Below are 17,669 nucleotides of genomic sequence, written 5' to 3' on the forward strand. Positions count from 1 at the left end.
TTTGAGTTAGTTTGATCAGTGTTTATTGAAACATCGGACACTTTACATCGCTGTCATTTAACCGTTAGTCATAAGTTACTGCCAAACAACAAAAACAACAGATTGTCAAAACATTGTTAACAAAGTGTGAGCATATCTCCAGTTAAAAGACTTTTTCTTTGGTTGTTCTCCAAGTGCACTGTATCCTTTCAGTGTGCAGTCCAGAGGCATTTTTTAATCTGATATTCAAATAAAAGATGAGAGTTCATATAGCACCAACAAAGACTGACTGCATGAGCATGAATGGATAAAGTGTGGACACAAAAAATAACAATACAGAACTAGTTTGCTTAAATACCTTTTCATAATAACGTGCTTATAAACTAAAGATAATACAGTACGGTATAAAATGATTAAGGCTGACACAATTTATAATTTAACTATGATTATTAAGGTTTAGGATTTTATGGTGTGAGTACAAAAAGTACCAAATATCAGTAGTCGATCGTAACAAGCTTAATTTACAACTACAAACATGTTAGAAAATTACGGAAGAGGATTAGGGCCACAGGAAAAAAATTTATCAAGGTCCAATATATACATTTTGTATCATTATTCTCAGAAAAAAGTCAGAATTCTGACTTTAATCTAAGAATTCTGACTTTAATCTCAGAATTCTGATTTTACCCTAAGAATTCTGACTTTTTAAATCTCAGAATTCTGACTTTAATCTCAGAATTCTGACTTTACACTAAGAATTCTGACTTTTTAAATCTCAGAATTCTGACTTTAATCTGAGAATTCTGACTATCTCAGAATTCTGACATTTTTCAAATCTCAGAATTCTGACTTTGTAATCTCAGAATTCTGACTTTAATCTCAGAATTCTGACTTTATTTTGACTTTAATCTCAGAATTCTGACTTTAATCTCAGAATTCTGACTTTAATCCCAGAATTCTGACTTTATTCTGACTTTAATCTCAGAATTCTGACTTTAATCTGAGAATTCTGACTATCTCAGAATTCTGACATTTTTCAAATCTCAGAATTCTGACTTTGTAATCTCAGAATTCTGACTTTCATCTCAGAATTCTGACTTTATTTTGACTTTAATCTCAGAATTCTGACTTTAATCTCAGAATTCTGAATTTATTTTGACTTTAATCTCAGAATTCTGACTTCTTAATCTCAAAATTCTGACTTTAATATCAGAATTCTGACTTTATTCTGACTTTAATCTCAGGATTCTGACATTAATCTGACTTAAATCTCAGAATTTCTGACTTTACACTGAGAATTCTGACTTTTTAAATCTCAGAATTTTGACTTTAATCTGAGAATTCTGACTTTTTTCAAATCTCAGAATTCTGACTTTATAATCTCAGAATTCTGACTTTTTAATCTCAGAATACTGACTTTAATCTTAAAATTCTGTCATTAATCTGACTTTAATCTCAGAATTTCTGATTTTAATCTCAGAATCCTGACTTTAATCTGACTTTTATTTCAGAATTCTGACTTTAATCTGAGAATAATAATAATAATAAAAAATATTGGACCTTAACTTAATTATTTTTTTTCAGTGGCCCTTATCTCCTTCCGTAAAAAAGAATCTAGCCCAACAAAAAGATTTTCATACAGGAAGTTAATGATTCAACAACGTGAAAACAAAAATATTCAAACACAAACAAGCTGCTTATATTCAGTGTTCACTCTTTTAGGCACAACACATCACACTTCCTCTCCAGTGCAAACGTTTGTCCTCGGGCGTCTTTGACTGAGGGTCTGTGTCCCTTCACTGCTTCTTTTGTTTTAACACGACTACAAGAATAATTTGGATCTTTCCCGATGAAAGGTGAGTAAATGTTGGAGAATTAGAATCTACACAGGGTGAGACGAGACCCTGACCTCTCTGTGAAGTGTTGATTTTCTTAAAGCTGATCTGTGGTGTGGACACAGGCCCTCAGAGATCAATGTAAACAGTCTTTCTTTCTCAAGAGGGCAGTTTTTGTGCTCTCACTCAGTTTTTGTTCTGGCTCTGACAGAATGGCCGCGCACACTGTGTGACAAACATGCATGTCCATTCTAATAAGTGCTACCGTACCACATCCGCCTCGCAGGAATATAAGACGCACAGTGAAAGCTGCTGAATGGGGCTCAGTCTCTTTGTCCTCTTCGGTGCTGATCTGGCTTCATGTGCAGGATTTAAGTCCTGATGTCTGAGGTAAAACAGGTTCACGTCGGTTTATGAGATGATTCGTCACTGCTCTGCTTCATCAGTCACTGCTCTCTGCAGCAGTAGAACAGATCTGAGTGTACGTTCTGTCCTTTTTAGCAGCAAATCAAGTGAAACCCACGCTACAGAGAGGTTGTTCTCGGTGCACAGAAAAGAGACCAGGTCTGAAATGACATCAGGGACAGCCGTGAGATTTGGAAGACGAGCGAAGTTATCGCTCAGACTTGATCTTGTAGCGGAGGACAAGGTAGGTGGCCAGTCGAAAGATGATGAAGAAGATGCCGAGGACGATGAAATCCATGTAGAGCTTTGCGTCTTCCACATCCAGTAACTGCAGAACCTCCTCTGGCTGCTGGAACTTGCACACTTTCCCCGGACACTCGAGCTCCGAGCGGTTCATGCCGTAGATGGAGAGGATCACGCCTTCAAAGCCGTACCTGCGGGAGGACACCAACTCTGAGACTGCTGAATGCCGAGTACATCATCATAACTCTACTCGCACCTGTTCTCTTTTACCTTTGCCGCCTTAAGTGATCTTAACCTGCCCAAAACGATGGATTAATCTGCTGACATATAATCTTAAATGATGTTCAAGACGTTGCTCTTTACCTGACGTAGGACACGTAGGAGCTCCACTGCAGATACTTGGGAATCGTGTCAAAGTTCACAAAGAATCCAGAGAACAGCAGCACAGGTATGGCCGTGACGGGTCCAACGAACGTGGCCACCTGTGAATGGGAGTAGATAATGTCGCTTACATTTACAACATGAGTGCAGAAATCCTGATGACCTCTGTAAACCTGCTGTACCTGCAGAGAGGTGGAGGCAGCTCCCACCAGCAGGCCCAAAGACTGAGCTACCAGAGCGGTGCAGATGGACAGAGCGATGAAGAGCAGGTATCTGCTGGCTTCAGGAGGCTGCTCTGTCATCCAGTACACGATGCTGCAGTACATGATGGGGCAGATCACCTGAAAGACAACAGACAAGCTTGTGGAGTCACTTTGTGAGCGGTTGTCACTATCATCTCTCTCTCTCTTCATCTCCCTCTATCCCTCTCTCCAACACGGTCTCAGCGGATGTGTGTCTAACATGAGTCTGGTCCTGCTGGAGGTTTCTGCCTGTTAAAGGAAGTTTGTCCTTGCCACTGTAACTTGCTAAATGCTGCAAAGTGCTCTGCTCATGGTGGATTAGGATGAGATCAGACTGAGTCCTGTCTGTAAGATGGGACTGGATCTGATCCGGTCTTGATGTTGGGTCTTTGTTAATAATAGAACATAGAGTACGGTCTAGACCTGCTCTGTTTGGAAAGAGTCTGAGGAGAACATTTGTTGTGATTTGGTGCTTTATAAATAAAGATTGATTGTCTGATGGAGTTTGAGAGCTACAGCAGTAGGTGAAAGTGAGTGCACAGAAACAAACTGAGTGACTCCTTCCTGTGGGTATCAGCTGTGCTTCAAGACAACACAAACAAAGATCCAGACGGGAGGAAACAGCACGAGTAAGTTCCAAAACAGGTTTGAGTGTGCTCGAGTCGATGTACAGGATCTGCCCTCCAAGTTTCTTGACTGATAATATTTTTCTGATTTGAGGAAACTTGAGTACCTTCATTTTTGTACTTCTCACAAGTCACAGCAGAAGAATCAGGTCTCATTTTTAGTTTCTTATATCTTGAAATAAAATGTTAAACTGGACTCTTAAGGTCTAATGAGACATTTTAATGAGAGATGAGACATTACACCACTAAAGACCCAGGTAGTTACCCTCAGCTGACACTAGAGGGCAGTGTTGGACCTGGTAGTTGTTTCCATGTGTGCTCCGTCACTCACCTGGAACGGGATATCAGCCATCGTCTTGGCCAGGTAGTAAGCTTTCAGGCTGTACCAGTAGTTCAGATGCTCCCTCAGGAACACCGACATCTCCAGAGGAACTAAACACACACAAACACATTCACGTCCTGAAACTGGAGCTCAGTGATTGGCACAACATATACGAGCCGCCCTCGATCCCACTCACAGGTTAACACCGTCGGCATGAGCGCCCCGAACATGATGAAGAGCATGGAGAAGAAGAGGAACCCGGTGTTGTTGAAGACCTTGCTGGCATCGTTGCCGATGTTCAGGTAGAGCAGACCGATCAACACCCCGATGGCGATGTGGGAGATCAGTCTGAGGTGGGTCAGAACCTGAGGATGAAAGCAAGACACATCACAGTCCAGTCTGTTTCAACAGATCCTTCTATCCTCTGGGTCAGTGCATGGTCATCATGTCACCCACCTGGTCCCGACATATAGTGATGAAGGTTCTCTTGAAGAGGATGCAGAACTGTGTGAGTGTGCTCGTGGCAAACGTGTGGCTCTCTACTTGTCCGGCGTCCTGGAAACATCAAAGCAGATGAGTCTCATCACATATGCACACACACACGCAACACATATTTATAGTGAACAACAACAACAACAAATACAAGACATCTTCAGATACACTACCAGTCAAAAGTTTGGAAACACCTTCTTGTTCAAGGGTTTGTATTTATTTCAATGCATCGTGCTCTGGGGTCTGGCAAAAATAGAAGTCTTGTGTATCTGATCCGGAGGGCTCCGACCTACCGGATCAGAGACACAGCCAGAACGCAACATAGCAGATCCAGTAGAAGTTAACACATTGACTAGAACAGAAACCTATCAGATCTGGACCGGACGCAGATCTGGTGGAATTTAGACGTGAGGTACGATGAGGTCGTACGACTGAAGAACCTGAACAGAAGCTTGGTTATAAACCTTTGGCAGATGGGGTCTCAAACTGAGTTTATTCTCTTCTGATATGTTGCTTCTTCAAAATTAGACTGATATTAAGTTTGATGAATGAGTCGTTATCATGCTCGTTATGTGGTGCATGTAATCAGGTAACGGAGGCTGAAATTCATCCAGTAGATCATCATCACTGCTCACCATGGGGTACTTAGTTGTACAGACGGACGGGCCGTTGGTGTCACTGTGGCTCTTCTTCTCCTCTATTGCACACATCCCTCCTTGGACCGCCTCGAACAGGACCGGGTTCAGGTCTCCGTACTCTCCTGAGGCCACTTCAATGACTGGAGCAGAGACGTGAACATGAAGACAGATCATGAAGGAGGTGTTCCACATTGTTTTTAATAAAGTGGATCAAATGAAGTGTGCTCACTGAAGTCTGCAGGGTTGTGGTAGGTGGGACAGTACAGACCCAGAGTCTTCAGGTAGGGGATGAGGTACGGGACTGTGCCTTTGTAGATGCACTGACCCTGACTGAGGATGTAAAGCTGTGGACGGAGACATCATGACAGGTCAGTAAGTTTGAAAACAGTAACATGCTTCCTTGTGTTCTGAAGGATGCGTACCTTGTCGAACATCTCAAACAGTTTGGCGCTGGGTTGGTGAATGGTGCAGATGATCGTCCGTCCTCCTAGAGCCAGAGACTGCAGGAGTGAGACCACCTGATAGCAGGACGCGCTGTCCAAACCACTGATGGAGAGAGACAGGCACAGGATCCATGAGAGGAGGACGTCAACAAGTCCTTCTTATGATTAACTGAGTCCTGTATTAAAACTGTGAACCTGACGTGAGAGCAGTCTTCCCTCCCTCTGCTTGGTGAAGGACTTTAATTGATGGACAGATTTCAAACAGTAGAATGTGACGTTGCTGTCTCACCTGGTCGGTTCATCAAAGAACATGACCGGAGGATTGTTGACCAGTTCGAGGGCGATGGCCAAACGTTTACACTGACCCCCTGAAAGGGAGCTGGTTCGAGTGTGAGCGCAGTCCAGGAGCCCCAAAGCGGTCAGGATCTCATTAACCTGGACACGAGAAGAAGAAGTAGAAGTAGAAGAGGAAGAGAGAGAGGGACAGGATAATTCAGGGGCGGTCAGTGAAGTGATACCCCTTTTCGACAGGGGCAGTTTCAGGGCCGGTTCGGAGCCAGCAGAAAAACTAACGGGTGCCGTGTTGGTTCTCGAGCTCAACCAGCTCCGAACCAGCGCAAGCACCAGCGCGGGAATACAACCCGGTTCGCGTTGGTCAAAAAGAGGTATGAGAGAATCTTTCGAACTCCATCATGATCAGAGTGCAACTGAGGATGTCGACAGCTCATCTCAACAATCAGACGCAAAACAAGAGCTCACTGCATGAAGCTGTGTGTTAAGCTTTAAGATGTTTCTTTTCTCACCAGTTCTTTCTTCACATCCATACTTTCATCCAGCTTTAAGTTGGCTGAAACCTGCGAGAACAGAGGAAACAAAAGAGACATGTAGAGCAACAGAACAGGAGCTCAAACCTCGCACATGGAGAGAAAACTGCAGACAGACTCCATCAAGCCGTCTGGATCTCACCATCATGGCTTCTCGCGCGGTGAGGTGAGGCAGCAGCATGTCTTCCTGCATGATGTAGCAGGACATCTTCCTGAACGTCCTCAGGTCCCTGGGCTTCCCGTTCACCAGGATCTGACCCTTCATCCCTGATTCCCTGCAGGCGGCAGAAGGTCACAGACAGTTCAGAGGGTCAGACGGACTGAACAGGTGTTCCTCCAACACACGGGCACACGGCTTCCTTGAACAGCTGTGCAGAGCCTTCAGAGGGAAAACTCAGATCTTTCAAAGCACATGTGAACAAAAAAGTCTCTGCGTAAGCTTTCTTTAGCCAGCTCCTGAGAAAACAGACTTTAATGCTTTCTATTGCATGTGTCTGCACAATCGCCAGCTGCTGGGCCGTCTTGAGTTTATGTAGGAGTAGATTTATTTGTGTTTATTGCAGGTATGAAAGAAAAGACCAAACATTACTGCTCAATAAGAAGAGTCAGGATGAAACAGACGTGAGAGGTAAAGTCAGCAGTAATTAACCGCCAACTTTACCCACAAGAAACGTGCAGGAGGAGACGAAGTACTCCGTTAAGGGCTTGTTGAGTTTCCCTCTCAATCAGAAACATTCAACATAAAGACAAAGCATTAAAGTAGTACAGAAAGGAGATACAATTTGATATTCTGCTGCTGTTTTAAAAGCTGTCTCTGCCCAACACCGCAGCTCCTTCAGCCGAAAGATAGAGGGACATTCTCTCTCACCTGTATCCAGCCAGGATGTGCATTAGAGTAGATTTCCCGGCTCCTGAAGGCCCCATGATCCCTATCAGCTCCCGGCTGCAGAACCGTCCAGACAGACACTTCAGTAAAGCTTTAAACCCTGGGAGAGCACAGAGGACAGAGCACAGAGGACAGTGACTGATTAGAAAACAAGGAAAGTATCGATTAATTCAGCCTGATCAGAATGCATCAACGACTCTCTCTTTGGAAAATGCACAAAGTAGTTTCACAAACCAAGCTACAACATTCAAGGAGGAGACGCTCTGCAGACTGTGAGCATGCAGATTTCACTGCACAGTATCAGATGTTGCACTTACTCTAACAGCATTAGAACGGAGCACTCACCTGCTTCATCTTTCAACAAAGACGTGTTATAACCCTTCAGAGCGGCAGAATATGTGCTGAGCTGCAACAACTCAACTCTCCTGTGGTTTTAAAACATCTGTCTGCAAACTGAGACATGACATGCAGTTTCCACAGGAGGATCCTTTTAGATACACGTCAGCTTTAACAGCGAGGTTGATTCTGCTGTTTATGGCTTTGCTTTGTGTGCCGTAATCTTTGCACAAACATTCAAAGTGTTTTCTGTTAGCATGTGATGCACAACTTCAAGAGAGCAGAGGAAAAGTTGTTGCATCTGTGTTGATGTGTATTTCAGCACCATGGACAGAGAGCAGAGGTCCTATCATTAAAGTTATTTATCTGGAAGTGCAGCCTCGTGCAGAGAGGCGACACTCCTCATCTCAGCGTCACTGATTCCACCCTCTGCTGTATGTCATGCTCTGCCTCCTGCCTCTCTTCAACTGCCCGTCTCAAAGAAAACATGTTTTTTGTAGGTTGAATCATGTGAAAGTTATTGAACTTTGTAGATATGAAACAAATAAATCCTTGGATAGAAAGCTCATGTGAAGGAACAGCAGTAAAAGCTGCAACTTTGGCTCGAAACACAGGAAGTACTTTTGATTTGGGCATTGCATTCTTTAAAAACATTTCTGCAAAGATCTTTAAGATAAAAACTTTGATTAAAGGATGTTTTTTTTTACAAGATAATGGGCACCAGCATTAAACAGCTGCTCAATCTGCTTCTACTGCACATTTTGCAACACTGAGATGGACCCTCACATACACTGACCGGTAGGGATGTAAGGATATATCACAAGACGGTAAAAAATCGGTACAAATAAAGGTGGATTAAAATCTGTTCAACAAAATTTGTATTGCGAATAGTGAGTAAATCATTTTGTGAACCAAAAATCAGGATTCGAATCGTGGGTTGAGTGTATCCTTACATGCACAAATAAAAAACAAACAAACAAACAAACACATGTAAACACTCTAAACTGGAATTATAAAAAGGCTTTGTGTGTTCGAGCAACATTCATAACACTTTGGTTTGTTTCACCTCAAAGTGATTTGCTTCAAAAATGAAGGAAAGGAATGAGGAGAGGATGCAGGAAAGGAACACAATGGAGGAAATGTTGTATACGTCTGCAGCCACGAGCCATAAATTCTTTGGCTCGGGTATGAAAATCATAACTACTGAATCTGCATAGACTTGTGAGAGCTTCATTTTTGATTTGTGTTAAAAACAGAGTGCACGGCTCTGTGTTCAGACATGCTCTTTGTTTTATCCTGCACATTAATGTTTGCATATCACACAGGGAGAGACACTGAAGGTTCCTGTGCAGTTTTTCTATCATAATGTAAACATCTCTTATGACAAAAATAAGTTCTTCATGGTTTTATGGAAAACATAAAAACTTTACGGCTTGCTTGTGTTCTTCAATAATTCAACTTAGGATGCAGGGATTACACTTTGAGCTGCATTTGAATCATTATCTTTTAAGTAAAATAAAAAAGGAACTTTGATCTTTCTTAAAAGCTTGCACAGACTCCTGCAGGACTAAGACCCCGGTGCAGTTTTTGTTGATCATCTGAGTGAAATGTATGGACAGAGTGATTGAGGGGAGGACAGTGTTTTAACATCTATCAGCTCTTCTCATTCCTCTCCTCCCCGTCTCTCTATGGGGAGATGATCTCGAAAACAGAAATCGATACGGATCAGAGTTTGCTACAGTGAGTGTGAGCATCAGTTCATTCACTTCGCTGCTGGAGGCTTCAGTCAGTCTGTCAAAAGACGATGATAAACAGTCAGGATGAGAGAGAGAGACGGCAGCTTTTAGAGGAAGGAGCCACTGCAAGGCTGAAATGAGTTGAGTTATTCAGAAGGACAGAAACATACCAAGACTACTTTTACCAAACCTCCTATTCTTAAAGCTGCCCTGCTTCAACCAAAGATGAACACAACTGACAAAAATTACACCGTCCCCTTAAAACAGACTGTATGGAGAGCAAAAGCAGACATAATAACCCTCATTCAAATATCTCGGACTCACCCTGGACAATAAACTCAACTTTGATCAACACACCACTGACATTCACAAACGCTGCCAACAAAGACTCTCTGCCATCCGCAAACTCAAAGCACTTTCTGTCGCCCCCCACCTTCTACTGTTACTGTACCAAAGCATCATCCAACCCATTCTCCTCTACTGTTCCCCCTGCTACTACAACATGCTAACTGTCTCCAACAAAAACAAACTCACACGCACCACAAACACTGCCACCAAAATCATCCGCCTCCCAACACCCAGCCAGTCTGACCTCAACAACAGAGCCATCATACGCAGAGCACGCACTATAACACTGGACCCCTAACACCCCCTCTACTCGGTCTTCACACTACTCCCCTCCGGTCGCAGGTACAGATCCCCTTACTGTAGGCGAGCCCGGTTTGGCAGAAGCTTCGTCCCATCGGCCATAGCACTGCTAAACAGAATGCCACTGCAATGTGTCCAGTGTGTTCATATGTGCCCAGTGTGTGCATATGTGTCTGGTGTGCATATATGTGTCCAGTGTGTTTATATGTGTTCGGTGTGTTTATATGTGTCCAGTGTGTGCATATGTGTCTGGTGTGCATATATGTGTCCAGTGTGTTTATATGTGTTCGGTGTGTTTATATGTGTCCAGTGTGTGCATATGTGTCTGGTGTGCATATATGTGTCCAGTGTGTTCATATGTGTTCGGTGTGTTTATATGTGTCCAGTGTGTTTATATGTGTTCGGTGTGTTTCATATGTGTCCAGTGTGTGCATATGTGTCTGGTGTGCATATATGTGTCCAGTGTGTTCATATGTGTTCGGTGTGTTTATATGTGTCCAGTGTGTTTATATGTGTCCAGTGTGTTCATATGTGCCCAGTGTGTGCATATGTGTCTGGTGTGCATATATGTGTCCAGTGTGTTTATATGTGTTCGGTGTGTTTATATGTGTCCAGTGTGTGCATATGTGTCTGGTGTGCATATATGTGTCCAGTGTGTTTATATGTGTTCGGTGTGTTTATATGTGTCCAGTGTGTGCATATGTGTCTGGTGTGCATATATGTGTCCAGTGTGTTCATATGTGTTCGGTGTGTTTATATGTGTCCAGTGTGTTTATATGTGTTCGGTGTGTTTCATATGTGTCCAGTGTGTGCATATGTGTCTGGTGTGCATATATGTGTCCAGTGTGTTCATATGTGTTCGGTGTGTTTATATGTGTCCAGTGTGTTTATATGTGTTCGGTGTGTTTCATATGTGTCCAGTGTGTGCATATGTGTCTGGTGTGTATATTTGTGGGATGCGGGGCACCATTGCTGTGAGGCTGGATGTTTATGGTTATTGTGTTCATACATGTATTCCTGTACAGACAGTGGCAACAAATCTCCTTATTAAGGACAAATAAAGATCTATCTATCTATCTATCTATCTATCTATCTATCTATCTATCTATCTATCTATCTATCTATCTATCTATCTATCTATCTATCTATCTATCTATCTATCTATAATAAAGCCCACCGTGACATCTCAGCGGTAATCTGACTGCATACAAGAGCAGCTAACAATCTGCGAATGATCAAATATTTCAACATGCTTGACAAATCTGCTCAATCCTCCTTAAAAAACAGATTTCCTGACTTCCTTGAACACATCAGAAATGATGGATCCCACCTCCATTCAACAAACAAACATTGTAGACGTAGTTTTCTTCTCCTCTTGAGGACAGACCTGACAAAGCTTGACTTTGGACTTTTGACTAATCTGCATCATGATGTTGTTATTTCAGCAAACTTAAGACCTTTATTACAAGAACATCACAAGAACATCAGTTTCTGTTTCAGGTTCATACTGCTGAAGGAAGCCAGAGGGAAGCCTCTGTGGAACACATTGTTTACAGTGAAACTGAGACTCACCACAAACAGATAAAGGGATTTAATAAACCATGAAACAATGCAGTTTATTTTGCAGACTTTTCTGGAGGCCCAACTTTTACTTTTCTCATGCACACAGTCGCTGATTGGACTGTAAACGATGCAGCACGTGGAAAAGGAAGTCCTGGCTGCACTGTTTAATGCTAACTGAAACATGCTGGCTGAAAACAGAATCACAGAGTAGTTGGCATCCATCAGGTCAAATGAATGCTGTATAAACCAGATGAGCCTCTATCCTCTCTCTAAAAACACCTTTCCTCCTTTCCACCATCCCTCCATCACAAACTAGATAGAGCTGCTGAATAAACGGCTGCATGTTACCTCTCTTCCTCCAGCACGGCCCCTCCTGGATGGTGTAGGACAGGTCGATGAACTCCAGGTCCACGGCTGAGCGTTTGGGCAGGTGGGAGAAACGCTGAGCGTCAGTGATCTGGTTCTGGACCTTCTTCAAGTGAGTCAACAGGGACGCTTCCTGCCCCTGAGGCTGGCTGCTCCCGTTACACAGGACGGCCTCCTCCATGGGGACGCTCACAGAGTCCGGTTCAAGCGCCTTATTGTCCATGCCTGCTGCCTGTCTGTGAGAAGGAAAGAACAGAGGTTCATCATCTGCTGACAGGTATAATTACACACCTGGAGATTTGGTGCCTTGTAAGCATATTCGAGGGTAATTTAATTAAACTGAAACAACACAGCTTGAGAGAGTCAGCAGTTTGAGTTCATGCCATAAAAAGAGGGAAAGTAGAGGAGGTAGGCGTGCTCTGACCTTTGTTTTAGTGTTTTCAAAGCAGTGTCTGAAGCAGTAATCATGCGAGGGTACGTCAGAACCCAAAAAGAAAGAGTTGTGAGAGAGTTTCCACAAAGATCAACGCTTTACGGTTTGTTCTGATTCACTGTAACTTATCACAACAATGTGAGGCTGGTATTTGGTCTCTGCATCCATATCTGTGTCCCAATCTAGAGGCTGCATCCTTCAAAACGCACATTTGACAGCAGGTTGTGTCATGGCAGCACGTCTAAGGCTCCTTCAAATGCTTCCTACTTAAGCTGGGAAGTTTGTCCTTGCCACTGTAACTTGCTAAATGCTGCAAAGTGCTCTGCTCATGGTGGATTAAGATGAGTATCTTACTTTAACTCTTCCTTTCCCATTAGAGTTACTAACCATAGACCTGGTAGACCCCATCTGTAAGATAGGACTGGATCGGATCCTGTCTTGATGTTGGGTCTTTGTTCATAATTTAATAAATAACTTCAGCACCTCTAAAAGGAGTCCAGAAACGGCCATGATTCAGTCCGTGGTGTTGAGGATGTGACGCTTGCAATCCCTTAACAGGCTCTGAAGGATTACTAAAATAATGTCCCACAACTATTCCTCTGTGGGTTGCAGATGAAGAGTGAAAGGGGCGTAAACCTTGTACCCTGAAATGGCAGCAGTCTAAAGACATGAAATATATTCACACTGAGCGTTAAAGCTGCAGCGTATCCTGACCTGAAAATGTGGCGAGTCCTGTAAAGGTTTGAATTCACTGCAGAAGACGCCCTTTGGCGATAAATGTCTATACGGCCGACATGTACAGACATTTCATGACGCTGCAGAAATAATTCAAAATGCAAATGAAGCACTAAATGTTGATTTATTTCAGGGGAATGTGAGGTGAGTGTTGTTCCAATCAAGGCTGTTTCATAAAGTAATGAGTTGATCACAGTGTCACTTTCAGGAGGCTGATCCAGAGAGAGAGAGAGCTGTTTCCTCTGAAGCACCAAAGTGCTGATGATGCAGAGGCCGGAGTGAGCAACAACATATGTGTGTGAGAGAAACCCTACTGCTGGGTAAGCACGGCGCTCAATATCACTCACTGTATGATAACTACGTTAGCAGTCAGGCTCATACATGTGAACTGATCAATCATGTCTCATATGAGTTACAGCAGCGAGTCTCTGTCTGTGTGTACGAAGCCTGCTGACAACACAGAGCAGTGTTTACATCCTGTCACCTGATTCAACTTCATGAACACGTCACTGAAGACTCTATGTTCTATTATTAACAAAGACCCAACATCAAGACAGGATCAGATCCAGTCCCATCTTACAGACAGGACTCAGTCTGATCTCATCTTAATCCACCATGAGCAGAGCACTTTGCAGCATTTAGCAAGTTACAGTGGCAAGGACAAACTTCCTTTAACAGGCAGAAACCTCCAGCAGGACCAGACTCATGTTAGACACATATCTGCTGAGACCGTGTTGGAGAGAGGGATAGAGGGAGTTGAAGAGAGAGAGAGAGAGAGAGAGAGAGAGAGAGAGAGAGAGAGAGAGAGAGAGAGAGAGAGAGAGAGAGAGAGAGAGAGAGAGAGAGAGAGAGAGAGAGAGAGAGAGAGAGAGAGAGAGAGAGAGAGAGAGAGAGAGAGAGAGAGAGAGAGAGATGATAGTGGTGAGATGGATAGTAGTAGTTGTAGCAGCTGGAGTCTGGCACGTCCACAGCAGCAGAGATCCAGAGGAACCTATGAGACAAGGGAGCTCAGGGACTCCAGAACATGGTGAATTTGGTTTTAAGGCACCCTCCAGCTTCATTTTTTACTTTTGCACTTATTGTGAGGTCAGTTTTCAGGTACCCTCTATGTTCACGTTTCTTCCTTTCAAACACATGGTGAGGTTAATTTTCAAGGCAACCCTCAGTTTTTGTTTTCCTTCTTTAAAATCCATGGTGAAGTCTGTTTTAAAGTACCCGTTTCCATTTTCATGAAGTAAGGTCTGTTTTGTGGTACCCTTCAGCTTCTGTTTTCTTCTTATGACTTAGTACAGAGAACAAAAAAATACTCTTTCAGACAACTTAATACTTTGAAGTATAGTAAACTATGGGTGCATTCCAATAAACGTATTTATCTAACTTAATTTTACTTAATAGATATTAACAACAACAGCAACGAACCGCAATTGGATGTACTTGTTAAAACCATGCAAACCGATTGCCTTAAAAAAAAACAAGTACGTGTTACTTGTGTCACTCAAGTCTGGTTAACATTTGTCCAAAATCAATGAAAACAGGGCTGCAGTATCCTACAAGGATATAATTCACATTTCACATAATGAAATAAGGTCAGAAACAGTTCAAAGTTCAATTATATGCTTAGTTTTATTTCCCAGTTAAATGAAAAACATGTTTATCTTTTTGTGAGTCACAACAACAATATAGTTCTGGTTACTGCATTTCCAAAAAAAACCATCTAAATATGAGAGCACTTTTAGGCTCATACAAATAAGTCTGATCTGTCTTAAAGAACCCTTTAGGGTCGGTTTGCTGTAGTTCTAGGAAGCTGTAAGGTCTGCTTTTAGGTACATCATCTGTCAAATTCCCCGTCCGTAAGGTTTAGCAGCTAAAATGCAAATCTTAGAATCGACTCTGCAGCATTCAGTCGCCTTTCATTAGGATTTAACTCTGACAAATAAAAGTGTTTACTGCATTTAAGAGTCAAGAGTCAGTTTCAGGGAACCTTCAATCCAAAGAGTGACTCGTCTTGTTTTGATTCAGTCAGCTCAGTTTAAAGATTTGTTGTTACAGCTACGTTCCCTCGTGTATGAAACACCTCTGTCTGTGATAATTCCTCTGAGTACAGCTTCAGATGAAGTGTCTATACGTTTCCTGGGAACAGATAGCTTAGGTAGGACCAACATCAGACAAAATCCATTTCCATTGACCTCACAGGACTCTAAGCGGCAGAAGTATGCGATCTGCCCTGTGATCGCAGGATGATTAATGATCACCGAAATGGAGATACGTATAATCTACTTTGTTCTGCAGACCACTGTAGAAATGGTTCCCAACTCTGAGGTGGTACAGTAATTTGTCCTTTTTGAGACAGAAGTCTCATTTAATCACTCATGGGGTTCTTAATCCCCCTGGGGATTAAAATCAACTTTCTTTTCCACCCTTGATCTGCTCGTAGCTGGAGGGGCCTGGAGTTACTGGCTTGGGAAAAAATCTGCAGACTCAGGTACACTACCAAGCACCAAGCCAAGCTAATGTATGGGAATCTGCTGCTCCTTCACTTGCCCTCCACATCACACCTCCACACGGACACATTTCACTGACAGCAGCGAGGGAGAAGCCAAGGAAAGGTCTCCTCCGGGTGTCAAACGGGACGTGATAACGAGGGGACAAGGAAACGGGGAGACACGTCACGTATGCCGACGTGTCACGAGTCGACCTGGATGGTCCTGCACAGCTCAGGCTGAGAGAGAAGGTCCAAAGAGGATAGGCAGAGAACTCATTGACCCGGGATTATCTACTGTACCACTGCTACACCTGCATCTGACTCTAAGACTTGATACCCAAATCCAGCTGGATTAAAGGCCAATTAGAGTCAAATAAAGTGGGCCGCTCCACACAGCTACATGAGACATCAAAGTGATGATATAAAAATCACACAAATTGCCTGGTTTAACCCCGACGCACTCAGACACAAGGTCTGATCTACAGATTTTCTGTACCATAAGAGCCTCAGGAGGAGGAAACGTGTTGGGTCACGTTTTTTTAGGGACACTAGGAGGTTATGTACCAGTCCTTCAGTCCTCCAAGATCTCTAAACCCTACTTTGACCACCATAAAAATCCTCTGCATCCTGCTCAAAACTCCAGACATGTTTTTCTGCTCTGCAACATTCAAACGCTACAAAAAGTGCAGATAACAGTGCGTCGCTCACTGCTGATACTATCACATGTGTTAGAGGGAGCAACGTGCCCGCTCACATGATCTGACGGGTGTAACTGTGGGATCCGTTAGTTCTCTAATCTCAAAAGCAAAAGCTGAAGTCTTAACAAGTCAATACAGCCGGTCTGTTCTTCAATGAGGAGTGGAGGTGAGTTAGCAAACATGGCTGACATAAGGATGGTTGTCACACTACATGCCGATAGCTGCTTAGCTATCTGGTGCATCCAATCCGCTAGCAACTTCTGTCCAACTTGACGGTTTGATGGCGGTTGTTAAACACTTGTTGCTGCAACAAATCAACAACTCGTCCTCCATTTCTGAGGGCCATCCGAACTTAATGCGTCACAATTACTGCCGTCAACATGCCTGCATTTGTTTTTTCCTCTCTGATTAGATATCATTTAATTCCACATGACGATCCACAGAGTGCATGCTCTGTTGTCCAAAGGGTCATCCCAATCGTCAGTATTCAACATTTTTTATATTTCAATCGGTTTAGCCACAACAAAGTTCTTCCAAGCAGATAAGGGGAGATGAAATCCCTTTAAACCTGTACCTCACACCGAAGGAAAATCTGGCATGATAATATTTAGAACTACACAAATCAAGACTTTGCTAACTTCTGTCAAAGGGGGTGTTTAGGGGCCAGGGTTAGACTTAAAGCTGGGGTTGAGTGTCAGATTTAGATCCACTTTTTGTTAAACTGGTTAAAATGATCGTTATGTCTCGAAGTCAATCAATACATAATGTGTTCTTAAAAAAGAGTGAAAAAAATCTGCTATCTACAGCCGGAGTAAACCTGGGAAAACACCAACCAATCCCTGCCATCAGGAGCCAAATGATGAAACCAATTAAATCCCATCCAATCAGTGGAGCTCATGCATGTGAGCGGGGGCGTCGTTTTGGAGGAGCTCCGAGGGGAGGGGGGAGGGGTTAGACGGAGTCCTGAGGAAATGCTACATTAAAATTCATGCTAGATTTCCGTGGCTACCAACCCTAGCTTTAATTATTATTCATATTTCACATTATTGGGATCTGTGACCAAGCGGCAACCTCTGGTCTTAAAATATAAAGCCAGTGTGGAAGTGTTATAAACTTCATGGAGCGTCCACTAGAGGCTGGTGGCAGAAACACCAGAAACCACATACACACCCATTCAAAGGAGACAATCTTTACAGCAGAAATAAACATGTTTACAGCCTGGTTCAAAAAACAGTTTTGGTCTGGATAGCTAATTTCTCTATCGGCACACACTGTACAGGATGAATTATTTATAACAAGGCATTTTTTAAAGATATTAAACTCACAAGTTTTTCCCAAATAAGGGCGTGGCTGACT

The 17,669-nt window shown here is 43.0% G+C and overlaps 1 protein-coding gene across 1 annotated transcript in view; it reads right to left on the reverse strand.

The window, feature by feature from the left end:
* The window catches only part of LOC117824844 (ATP-binding cassette sub-family G member 4-like), a 22,034-nt gene continuing 4,365 nt past the window's right edge, over positions 1–17,669 (reverse strand). Inside the window, exons 2-15 of the mRNA XM_034700319.1 lie at positions 11,948–12,201; positions 7,299–7,416; positions 6,573–6,705; positions 6,410–6,460; positions 5,896–6,041; positions 5,586–5,709; positions 5,393–5,507; positions 5,161–5,303; positions 4,490–4,588; positions 4,230–4,398; positions 4,043–4,143; positions 3,026–3,184; positions 2,826–2,944; positions 1–2,653 (exon numbers count right to left, since the gene is read on the reverse strand). Of these exons, the coding sequence (XP_034556210.1) occupies positions 2,428–2,653; positions 2,826–2,944; positions 3,026–3,184; positions 4,043–4,143; positions 4,230–4,398; positions 4,490–4,588; positions 5,161–5,303; positions 5,393–5,507; positions 5,586–5,709; positions 5,896–6,041; positions 6,410–6,460; positions 6,573–6,705; positions 7,299–7,416; positions 11,948–12,188 (1,944 nt within the window). The 5' untranslated portion in view covers positions 12,189–12,201 and the 3' untranslated portion in view covers positions 1–2,427. The remainder of the gene's footprint in view (positions 2,654–2,825; positions 2,945–3,025; positions 3,185–4,042; positions 4,144–4,229; positions 4,399–4,489; positions 4,589–5,160; positions 5,304–5,392; positions 5,508–5,585; positions 5,710–5,895; positions 6,042–6,409; positions 6,461–6,572; positions 6,706–7,298; positions 7,417–11,947; positions 12,202–17,669) is intronic.

The sequence above is a fragment of the Notolabrus celidotus genome, chromosome 14 (assembly GCF_009762535.1).
Source record: "Notolabrus celidotus isolate fNotCel1 chromosome 14, fNotCel1.pri, whole genome shotgun sequence".
NCBI classification, from domain to species: Eukaryota; Metazoa; Chordata; class Actinopteri; order Labriformes; family Labridae; genus Notolabrus; species Notolabrus celidotus.